The sequence below is a fragment of the Mastigoproctus giganteus genome, chromosome 7 (assembly GCF_048544385.1).
Source record: "Mastigoproctus giganteus isolate SK-2022 chromosome 7, ASM4854438v1, whole genome shotgun sequence".
Classification (NCBI taxonomy): Eukaryota; Metazoa; Arthropoda; class Arachnida; order Uropygi; family Thelyphonidae; genus Mastigoproctus; species Mastigoproctus giganteus.
In genome coordinates this window covers 224,479,285-224,491,644 of record NC_143581.1, presented here as the reverse complement: position 1 = coordinate 224,491,644, position 12,360 = coordinate 224,479,285, and the positions used below count along the sequence as shown (strand labels likewise).

Below are 12,360 nucleotides of genomic sequence, written 5' to 3'. Positions count from 1 at the left end.
ATAGTGTAATTCCACCCCCCCACCCCAGACTGGCTGTTATGACAAACTCCACTTCCTGGATAGGCTTTCCACCAGTTAATGATAAATTGCAGTGGGTAGTCCTCCAAGCAAGTAACCCAGTTGAATTATTGATGGGGCATGTTAGTCTGGCCTTCACTTGATGTTTTACTTCATCCCACAAGTGTTTACAGGGTTTAAACTGAGACACTGTGCTGGCCGTTCCAAATTTATACACTCATGTTCCTTACCATTCTTGTACAACACAAGCAAGCTGTATAATATGGAGCATTATATTGTTGAAATAAACATAATGTGAGAAATATTATGTTTATTTCAACAGGTCTATACCAAAGAACTGTCACAATGTAGGAATCATGGACTGTCCAAAATATTAAGGTAGGCTTTACCTTTCATGGTACTCCACTCAGCCATCAAAAGCCCCAGGCCAAACCATGAGAAACAGCTACACACACACACACACACCATAACTTTGCCTCTTCCACATTTCATCATTGGCATAATGCACTTTAGCAGCATGTTCTCCAGGTATCCTCTGCACCTGCATCTCCTCATCTGATCAGAATAAGGTATAGCGAGATATGTCACACCAAAGAACTGATTTTCACTGCTCTATGAACCAATTATTCTTGGATAGGCTTTCCATCAATGAATGATAAACTGCAGTGGGAAGTTTATCATTCACTGGTGGAAAGCCTATCCAGCATTTGTCACACAATGCAAAGAAAGGCTGCCAAATACTATTTATGTTTGTGAAGTTTGACATATGTTTCACTACTCTTCCAAGGCGCCTCCGTAGCCAGGTGGGAAGGAGCAGCAGTGCATTGCACACGCTTCTTGATTAGACCTGGGTTCGAGCCCGTCGCCACCAAATATGGAGGATGCAGAAAGGTCAGGAAATGACCACCGCATATCCCGGAGCAATATGGCCTTAGTTGCTAATGCTCCTAAAAACCAAATAACAAACAAAAACTACTCTTCCACAAAAACAAAAGCTATGATGTTCTGCACATACCGTATCCATACAGGCAATCCCAGTTGATGCCCTAAACCCCTAGTTGATGTTTTGTACGAATAGCTCACAAGACTCTCATACTACCCTTCTGAGTACTTTTTCACCCCATGGAGCGAACTTCCATGGTCTTTATATACACTGTTAGATGCTGGTGGTGCCATCACACTTCCATTTCCTGAAAACATTACTGAAGGTTGACTTTGGATGGTGTAGACTATCAGCAACTGTATGAATTGACAAGCTGTCAATGTGACATCCATGTTCCTCTCAAAGTCAGTCAGCTTGGTTCTATGCATTAGTAACTTGTGTAGCTCATATACCTTCCTGATATACTGATCATTTGTTTATCCAGGAAGGCCCAATGCACTGTGAAAACAGGAGTGTCTGGATCATTTTTGAACAGAATTGTTTTTGTATATAAAGTTATCATGTTATGCACCTATACAAATGTATTTTTTTAATAAAAACACAGTTAGGGAATTTAAACAAACAAACATTTCAATTCTAAAAAGTTTTGGACAGGGTATTTAAGTTATGAAGAGCATTACTATCAATCAGATAATATACTGAATGCAAAAAGAAAACACTGAGTATAACAACAATGAATTTATTAAAATTTTTATCTAAAACACAAGCTTTCCTCATACATTAATATACGCTTTGTTATAAAGTATATTAATGTATGAGGAAAACTCTTCACTATGTTTTTTTAGTGATTTAGATAAAAAAAAAAAATTTAATTTTAATAAATTCATTTCAACAGCACTGGGACAAACAATTACAGCAAGGATCTGTTGAGAAAAAAAAAAAAAAACTCAATCTTCAAAATTTGAAATACATTCCAGACATTAAAAAAATTATATTTCAATGTGCTGAATTATATGTAATATTAACTGTATAATTATAAATGTATTATTAATTAAATGTATAATTATAAATATATTATTAATATGTATGGTTATAAATGTATTATTAATTAAATGTATTAAATTACAAATATTCAAACTGTTTTATATATACTTACAAACAGAGATACTCCTAGTTTGCTTGTCATACCTCTCAAGATCCAGCTCTAAGCTAATAAATAAAACAAAATAAATATATCGAGTAAGAGTACTTAACTAAATAACAAGAAAATGATGCTACACTGTGCAGTGTAAAGTATTACTGCACTACAAAGTAGTAACCCACTACATATTATGTAATACTCTTGTTTTTTTACCTTGGATGCTCAAAACAATGTACCTTATGAGCATCCAACGTGTTCACAAGTACACTGTGTGAGCTTGCTTTCTTGAATATCTTAACATTATAATTTGTATGCTAGAAAATTGTTTTTCTATTAATTATATTTTTGATTATTTCAGTAGAGTAAACTTCTTTTACCCATTTTAAAGTAGTAAGTAGTCATCAAGTGTATATCATAAAGGTGCCTCCGTAGCCAGGTGGGCAGAAACAGCAATGCGTGTATATATCATAAAAATTTAAGGAATGGAAAAGTGATAGTACATCATAGGTTTCAGACTCATGTACTTGACTGTACTTATCTACAGATTCTAAAAGTACTAACACCTGTGAATTTCTAGGACTTTAAATTCATTTTCAGCCTTAGTAAAATAAACTGAAATATCAGGCTACATTTAAATTTTTCAAAAACTGTAGATCACTAAGTTCATTATATATAATTCAAATTTGCTCTCAAATTCTTATTATATGATCATTAGAGCAGTCTGCTATTATTTACAATAGTAATAATAAAAGATTACTCAGCTTCACACAGAGCAGTGTTGGTTACTTTGTTGATGCAATGTCTAGTGCAGTGTCAGTGCTACTTTGTTACAATATTTCATACTCTTCCTCTTTCATCCTCTAAAGCAACTGGAATTTATTTTTGTTTAGAAATTCTTTTGAGAAGTGAAAATGCATTACAAGTTACTTTCTATTCTTCTGTTCAGTTGTGGAACTTTTAAATTACATACAGGTAACCCTCGTATAACAAGGTAGTTAGGTTCCAATAAAATCCTATGTACTGCGAAACCGTGTTATATGGGACTAAGAACCAGTAGGAAAAGGGGTGGTTATGTTCCAAAAGCTAACAAAAATACATCTTTTTTTTATATAACTATCAGAAACAATAATAACTGAACAAAAGTCTTACAAACTGTGATACACATGTCAGATAATGTAAGTTAATTTAATTTTCTTCCTCTTTATTGCTGATAAGTGCAATCAAACGTTTTCTCTGTTGCAGAATATCTTCACCAGCATCTAGATTGTGTATCTTCTGCTCTTTAAATCCTGGTCTGTTTGCTTTTGCCTGATACCTCTTTGTAACTATTTGGTTTGGAGCTAACCATGTTTTAAGCTCCCTTTTTAACTTTGTGCTCCTTTCAGTCGAAGGATCTGCATTCAAAAAATAAGATTCTAATCGCTTGGCTAAGTTTATGCCTTCCTGTATGCTTTTTAGTGTAAAATTTGGAACTTCAGAACTGCATTATCATCTTCTGAATTGATTTGGCTTACCTCCAATGCCATTTCTACCAAATCCGCTTCATCAGCCTCTTTTTCTACTAGTAATTCTTGAATGTCTTCAGTAGTCATGTCATCAAAACCTTCCCCTCCTACCTACTCAGCAAGTTCTACTATTGCACCGATTCTGTTTTCTGTCAGTTTGACCATATTTCCTGAATGAACTGACTCTGGCCATACATTTTTTCAATATGCATTTAACGTTGATGATTTTACTTCTTTGAGCGATAATGCTATGATTCCGATACAGTCCACAATTGAAAAATATCTTTTAAGTGGTGGTTTTTTTTTACTTTCCTTAGGCATAATTTAGGGCTGGAATTTAATTCACAGCAAAGAAATTATTCCAATAGGGTTCTTAAGAACAAAGTTTAGCAATACCCAGAAAAATTTATAAACAACCAAATAAAAACCAAAATAACATTACAAAAACCGTAAAAGTCACGAACTGCATTCTTTGCAGTCACAATTTTTTATGGTCTCAAACAAGCACAAGTTCAACAGCACAGAACCTAACATGGGGATTTCCCAATAATTTTTTTTTTTTTTTTTTTTGCATAGTTGCTAGCAAGTCAACAGCGGGCATTCACAAAAAAAGAAAGGTAATGTTGAAAAATTACATCCAACATAGCAGGGTTTTCTCCGCACAAAAATACTGTTATGCAAGGTTTGCCACACTTCTCTAACCATGTTAGAGCGAAACCGTGTTATATGCATACTGTGTTGTGCAACGATTGTCACAATTTATCAATCGTGTTAGAGTGAAACCATGTTGTAGAAGTACTGTGTTATACGGGGGTTGCTTGTATTTTAAAGATTTAGTAATTAGTTTCAGTGGTAATTATTATGGAATTTTGTAAAAATTATTTATGATAACTATGTTTATATCAATATTGGTTATGAAATACAATTAAAACAACTTAAAACCAACATCCTCGCACTTTACCATTTGATCTCAGACTTTACTTTCTTCCACTTTTAGCACTGTATAAAGTTCTACTATTGCAAAGATTTTCTCTTTGCAAAATATGTAGGCAATTCCATGATAGCATTTAACAGTTATTTCGTATTAGTAGTTACAAATGATGTAATGAAGAAAACTTATATATAGCATTTTCAAAAAAACATATGCCCATCCTCTCTAATAATTTGCCTAAATCTTCCTTAAATTTATTCAAACTACAATTTTTGGAATTTCTCACCTACAACCACCCTTTTTCAATTTATATCCTCTTATGTGTGTCACCTGAGAAAGAATTAAGGATGCCAGAGGAGCTCAGATTACTCAACCCATTTAAAGCTTTAAACACTTTATTCAAATTTCCTCACAGGTGCTGCCTAGGTTCCAGATGCTGCAATTTGCAGAATTAGTCTTTCTTAGTAAGAGTACCCTTTGTGCCTCCTGACTAACCTTGTTGCTCTTCTATACCTCCCTTACAAAAGATCCACATTGTTGCTAAAATGAGGCTTCCAGACTTGAAAGCAACATGCTAAGTAGCAATATTTCAGTAATAACATTCAACTTTCTATATTGTATAAGCTTTTTGGGAAACCATGTTATTAATAGCATGTTTCTGACAAAAATAAAAAATACATCTGAGATGTAATGAGCTAAGTATTTTACAAACATATTATACAAAATCTACCCAGAACAATGGTATTCTGAATATGCTGAAGATTCTATATGTTTGAATAATGCCAAATAATATACTTGATTTTACTGTAATGTTATCATTTATTTTACAGAATTTTACATTTATTATGCAGCTTTTATATCAAGAAAAATACATAAGAAAAACTATATTCCATACAGTTAGTCCCAGACTTATGTAAGCCCGAGTTACGTAAATTCGGACTAACGTAAAATTTTTTTTGGTAAAATTGTAAAGATACTTTCTGTATAATTTTTAAGAGTGAAGTTGAATAAAGGAACAATAAGTATGTTTTTATTTGCATTCCCATACAAACTATGTTGATAATAATAACCTGTGGCGTAACTAGAATCTAGATAAATAACTATAGTTAACATTTCATTTTCTGCTTTAAAAATTCTGAAGAAATATTTGACAATGTGTTTGAGACAGGTGAACTATGTCAAAGCACTTCAAAGAAACCCCCACAATGTTCATGCAACATGGATTGTGTCCCTTCGGCTATTTCTTTGAAGGATTACACTCTAGCCCTTTGTCTCTACATCCTTTCCTTTCTTTCTGGATTGCAGAATCAGTTCAGTTTTGTTAGAGAGCGAAGTGGGAGCTTTTGTTTGCATTTTGTATGTAACATTGGTCACACATGTCAGGTTATTGTGGTGAAGTTGAAATTCATGTTGTCCTACCATTTTCAACGACTTTGCATCAAACTGTCATTGTGTAGTGCGTGCTTCATTCGCATGATGTAAGGTAATGACAGCATCTCTTGTAACTTAACCCTGTGAAGTTCTTTACAGAAAATTCATTTTGACCGTTATCATGGTGCCGCCTAAGAGAATAAGTGAAAGCGGTACTACTTCACTGCTGTCCCCCAGATAAAGTTTTCAATTGTTGTGGTATATAGCTGCAATATCCCTTATTGCATTTTGGCATATCAGGGATATAGCTGCAATATTTTATTAGTCATTCGCGAGTTACATAAAACTCAACTTACGTAAGAAGTCCTGGAATGCATCTCTTACGTATGTCGGGGACAGACTGTATATTGTTACATTTATTAGCATTAGTAGAAGCATATGATGCAAGAAAGCAAGCTTATGCAGCATCAGCCAAAAAAAAAATAAAAAAATAATAAAAAACACGCTCCCATTTCACCTCTCCGTTCGTTCCAAGTACCTGTCCAGCTCAGCCTTAAATTTATTTAGGCTATCAACTTCCACAACAAAGGATGGAAGTCTGTTCCACCAACCAACCACCCGCTGGCTAAAGGCAAACTTCCACACATCTATCCTACATCTGTCTTTTCTCAATTTGAATTTATGCCCTCTCAAATGATTATTCTGAGCAAGAGGAAGAATTCCATCAGCATTGAGCATGCTCAAACCATTCAAGGCTTTATAACCTCAATCAGATCACTTCGCAGGTGCTAGTCTCCAGACACTGTAATTTGCAAAATTTAAGCCTTTCTTCGTAAGAGCAACCATCTTATGTTAGGTATTATGCACTACTAAAGAATAATCAAGTTCTACATTCTTATTTCCATTATTTAACAAGAATATTCACTAATGTACTTATCATTCTAACATAAGAAAATATATACTTTTTGCATTCTAATAAAAATAGTTACCTGTTTTGAAAAAATTTACACTTTGCCCACAATTTTCTATTTGCATTTATCATCTGTATAGCTTCTTTATGCATGGAAGCAGTGCCTTCAAGGAGCCGCAATCTAAAGTACAACCAAATTACATTTTAATCATTTTTATGAAATAAGGTATGTGAACATACAAAAAGACACATACAGAGAGCAAATTTTACTTAATGCTAATAGAATTCTGCTAAAAAGTTAGATGTGAGTATATATATATATGTATATATATATATATATATATATATAAAATGGGGTATGTGTTATTACATACACTATCTAGTGTGAAGTAGCTAGACTGTATTACTGCATCCCTACAGAGGTGCCGTTGCCCCTGTATACAAGAAAAGAATAAAAAGTTCCCCAAGTGTAATCGTTAGTTTGCACTTCCACTAAATCCTCCTTGGAGATTTAGTGGAAGCCTTTTGTGCATCAAAGCTGTAGATGCTGTTCCTAGAGGGCAGCTGATATTCAAACCAAACATTCTGGGTATTAATCTACTCATAGAAAGAAAATAAGCCCCATCTATATGAGAATGCAATCTTCAACTACTTTCCTCCCATATTCCTGCAAGAAATTCTACAAAGTTGTGCACATGGTGCAAAGTAAGGAAATACTTGGGAAACTCATAAATAAGAAGTTTACATAGAGTGAATATCATAAAAAAAAAACTACTTTTGTTTGCAGTTTTTTGACAGTGTAAGTCAAAAGTAGCTTCACAACTTTAAAAGTTTTCAAATATGTTCATTAGAGTCAACATGTGCCAACAGTGGTAAAAATAGACAGAGTTTAAAGTCTGAGTCAAAGTTGCTACTGTGATGTAAACAGAAATGGCAACATATACTGGTGCAGAAAACAGCACAATGTACTTTTTGGATAAAGAAATATGTCCCGTGCAAATTAAGCAGAAATTTTGTGCAAGGTTTCAGCAAATCTCCACTGAACAGTCATTTAATATACAATAGGTACACTATTTTTGTAGCTACCAGATGTTGTATGCAGTAAGAAGACTGGCAACCTACCATGAGGAAACCATCTCATCCAAAGTCCAGAAAAAAAAAAAAAAAAAAAAATCAGTATATCAGGCCGGCACAGAACTTTGTGAAAAAAAAACAAACAAACAAAAAAAATGGTGCAGAGATGTTGCACAAGTGGTTACATCTAAATCCAAACAAGTTACAGATGGTAAAAGCCATTATGGCTAATAACTAGATCAGTCAGACATCTTCCGCCAAATTAGTAAACATGTTTACTAAGTTGGCAGAAGATGAAGAACTGGATCTCAAATTCTGAGTTTGGTGATGAGTGCATTGTTCCATGTCCTATTCATGGTGAACACATACTCAAAGTGAGAGTGTGGGGAAGAAAAACCCAGTACGGTTTCGGAACATATCCAAGACAGTCCCGATGATTAATGTGTTTTTTGCTGAAAGCATAACACTGGTCGCAAAAAAAAAAAAAAAAAAAAACCAACCATCTTTTTTTGTTCACTGTTAAAATTTAGGCTGATTCTTGTAGATTTGGCATTGCTGAATTCAAATATGGCAACCATATTACTGTAATGTCTACCAATTTTAAGGGAAAAGGCATAAAAATCAAAAAGTAAGTTTCTAGTAAAAAAAAATATTTCATATATTTTAAGAATATGTTACATACAGTACTAAATATTGAACAATGGGTCTTTTTACCTTATTCTATTTACAAAAATGTTTACCTAATAACAAAACACTTATTTGTCATTTTTTGACTTTTATAATCATCCATTGGTGTCTCCCATAAAAGATTCCAACAGTACCTTGCCAACATATTTGGACTCCATTTTCCCTGCTATCTTTTTTTCCATTTGAGAAATACCTTGGTGAAACCTTTTGCCATGTTCATCAGAGACCACTCCCAAGTTTTCAGAAAAAAAATCTAAATGGATATATGTAGGAAATGAAGCTTTAACAACGCATTGTATCCCAACTCTCTGGATGCTAAATTAGCTCATCCACAATGTCACTGTAATTTTGTGATTTCTCATCATCTAAAAAGTTCTAGCAAACATTTTCAAATGCCTTTCAGGTTCATTTCTGTAGCATTCAATTTTTTAGTGAATTCTTCATCTTGGCATAGCAGTTTGATTTGAGGATCCAAAAAAATTGTCTTTTATCTTGGCCTCACTGATTTCAGGAAACTTTTGCCCCAAACACGAAAATCCTTCTCCTTTTTTGTCCATTGCTCTCACAAATATTTTCATCAAACCTAGCTTGATGGGCAAATGGAGGTAAATAGATTTTTGACTTATCTACCAAAGGAGGATGTGCCACATTTTTCTGACCTGGACCCTCTAGAGTCTCAATTTCCGATCCTGAATCAGAGTCAAATCCACAAGTTTCTGGTGGCTTTAGCATTGCCATTATATCGTGAGGAGCTGGCCTTAGAGCAGAATGTATGTCGGGATACTCTATTTTATGCTTGGATTTCCCAGAAAAACGAAATATTGGTCATGCAAAAGTAACAATCATTTATGTGGTTTCGAGGTTCCTACCATATCACCAGAACAGCAAAAGGCATTAATTTATGACTACCTCTAAGCCAGCCTGCTAATGTCTTTGAACATGAGCTACAGGAAATCTTTGGAGTCCATACTTTATCTTGATCTCTGACCTTACATCCAAAATAGAGTTCATAGGCTTTACTCACAAGTTATGACAGTGGCTTCCATTGCGATTTTAATACCACTTCTCCAGAAATGTAGCAAAAGCTATCAGGCTTATATCGGCAAGAACACGACATATTTCATGTACGGTGTTTATACGTGCACATAAGAACCTACATAAGAAATTGTAGGTTTTTATTTCTAATTTAAACACAGTTCACAATTTACACTAAAACACGGTTCACACAACACTTGTTTACAAACACTAACACTAATTGACTAAAACTTGTTCACAGCTCGCTCTCTGAAACATATACACTTTTTGAAATACAAAAATGCTTGCTTGGTGCAGAACCCACTTGTATATATACCAGTAGAGAAGTTTCTTAAAGACTCACAACGTTTTTAGAGAATTCCATCTAAAGTTCTAGAACTTTTCAGAAACATCCCGACTTTTCTTCAACACATAACAATATTCTAGAACATTCTGGAAAATTCCTCAAATGTTGTAGAAATGCTCTAGAAAACTCTTGAAAGTACTAAAAAAATAAAAATTATTAAACTGATAAAACAGATGGAAAAGATGATTAAACCAACTACAGGTCTTGGTTTTCGGTCATTAACCTATGATATTTGAAAATTGAGGTTGATAAGAACTTTTCAGCACATATCAGAGTTTGTGAACATATTTCGATGAGAATCTGTCAAAATTATTTCAGGGAGGAAATTGATGCCAACCAGTGTAATCATTAGTGCTGTATATTTAAATATGGTGGAGAATTATCTGATCTGGGTAACAGTGTACTCTTCCAACAGGATGGTGCATCCCCTCACTACCTCATCACTTCCATAAGAATGCTCAAGGCTGTTTGTATCTCCACCTGTTATTGTTGTTTGTTATTTGATTTTTAGGAGCATTAGCAACTAAGGCCATATTGCTCCGGGATATGCGGTGGTCATTTCGTGACCTTTCCGCATCCTTCGTATTTGGTGGTGACGGGCTCGAACCCCGGTCTAATCAAGAAGCATGTGCTACGCACTGCTGCTCCTTCCCACCTGGCTACGGAGGCACCTGTATCTCCACCTTGCAAATAGATAGGTAGGAAGAAAGGGTACAGTTGTGTGGCCAGTGCACTCATCAGGCCTTGCCCCACCACTGAACCTCTTTGTATGTAGTTATGTCAAGGAATCCAGGTATAGTTAAGCCCTAGAGGACTAGTAGCCCTTCCTCCTTCCAACTGATATGAATGACGTGAAGAAAAGGATCACTGCAGCATACAAAGTTTACAAGCTATGTTACAGCACATCTGGCAAGAAGTTGATTACAGTTGCGATGTGTGCTGCATTATTGCTATAAGTCATATCAAAATGATGTGACTGTTAATTCCATTGCAACTTCGGTTTATACTAATTTTCTCCCATGTAAACTTAATAAAATGTTAAGGCATTTAAATGTGTGAGGCTACTTTTAAATCATCAAATTATAACAATTAAAATTATCAACTTGCTTCATCTACAGAAATAAAATAAAGTGAAGCAACAAGAAAAAAAACATTAAAGTTTTTTCTGATAATCTGAGTCAATTCAAACAGGGAGAAGGTTAGATTATCAGTATTTATTCAATCTTGGCTTAATCATTAAATTGAAAACAATAGGAAAATGTTGCTATTTGTAATTATATAATAAATACTTTTCTTGAAATACTTACAAGACAGCTCTAAATGCCAAGGCTAACCTTCTGAAAGTCAGTGATTCCTTCTGACTAAAATACACTGCCTGTGACCATGCCTCTCTCTGCTGTTCATATTTCATTAGTTTCTTGGGCTCTCTTCTTATTTTTTCCACTAAAGGTGGCAAATTTACTGGAAAAGGAGGAATATGCACCGATGGTTGCGAATGAAATAGCCATGCTACCATCTCTTCATCTTCCTACAACAGAAATTCACATTTACTGTTGCAAGTCCAAATGATCATTTTACAAAAATGATCATTTGAACTTGCTTATTTTCTTCATTCTATATAAAAAAAAAAGAATGAAGAAAATAAGAGTAACTGATCACACAGGTTAATGTAAAAGTTGAGAATATAAAAGGGCATCCTCATTATGTTAAAGTATAACATCATTTATACCAAATTTTAATAAAAATTACTAAAAATCATATGCATACAAAAAGAGCCATTAAAAATTTAGTAATTGTGGCTTGGATAGTACCATTAATAGTTAATTCTTCTAATTATAGCCAATGACTAATACACAAGTAGACTTTATAAATGACTTACAGGCTTGAAGCAAAACTGCATTGCACCCTTCTTGGCATCTGGAAGCTGTCCCCTAGGAAACAACAACTCCTGCTCTAAAACAGGAATCCCAGTTTCCTTTTCTAAATGCTGTTGCAACTCTTTCAATGTGGTTTCTTCTGTTACAGGGATAGTAAAAAGCTGAAATGTCTCTACGCAGAAAACATTTACTGCCTAAACAAAATTTTAAAAAAAAAAGGAAAAAAAAAAAGTCTATAGAAACTGATACAGCTAAAAATTTAGAACACTTATTATGTATTAGCTGAAACCATCATCTATTTTGTCATGTTTTAACTTATGATTAAAAATAATAGTGGTAATTAAAAACAATACTGCTTTAGGTAAAACTTATCTTATTTTATATAAAATTACAAGATCACAAAAGTATTACACAACAATCTAATAATGCTTTTCTTGCCTTAGTTGGACTGCTGGCAAATACATCAGAAACTGTTGGAGACAGCAAGCAATGGGCAGAACATAACAGAGCAAATTCTAAGCTATTAACATGGAAGGAGTTCACATTCTACAGTCAGTTTGTCTGTTCATGAGACAATCCCCA

General features: G+C 34.1%; 1 protein-coding gene across 1 annotated transcript in view; it reads right to left on the bottom strand.

Annotated features, from left to right (window-relative positions):
• IKKbeta (inhibitor of nuclear factor kappa B kinase subunit beta) overlaps positions 1-12,360 on the bottom strand; it is an 89,104-nt gene that overhangs the window by 21,125 nt on the left and 55,619 nt on the right. Inside the window, exons 9-12 of the mRNA XM_090378587.1 lie at positions 11,781-11,972; positions 11,209-11,429; positions 6,839-6,940; positions 2,058-2,110 (exon numbers count right to left, since the gene is read on the bottom strand). Of these exons, the coding sequence (XP_090234713.1) occupies positions 2,058-2,110; positions 6,839-6,940; positions 11,209-11,429; positions 11,781-11,972 (568 nt within the window). The remainder of the gene's footprint in view (positions 1-2,057; positions 2,111-6,838; positions 6,941-11,208; positions 11,430-11,780; positions 11,973-12,360) is intronic.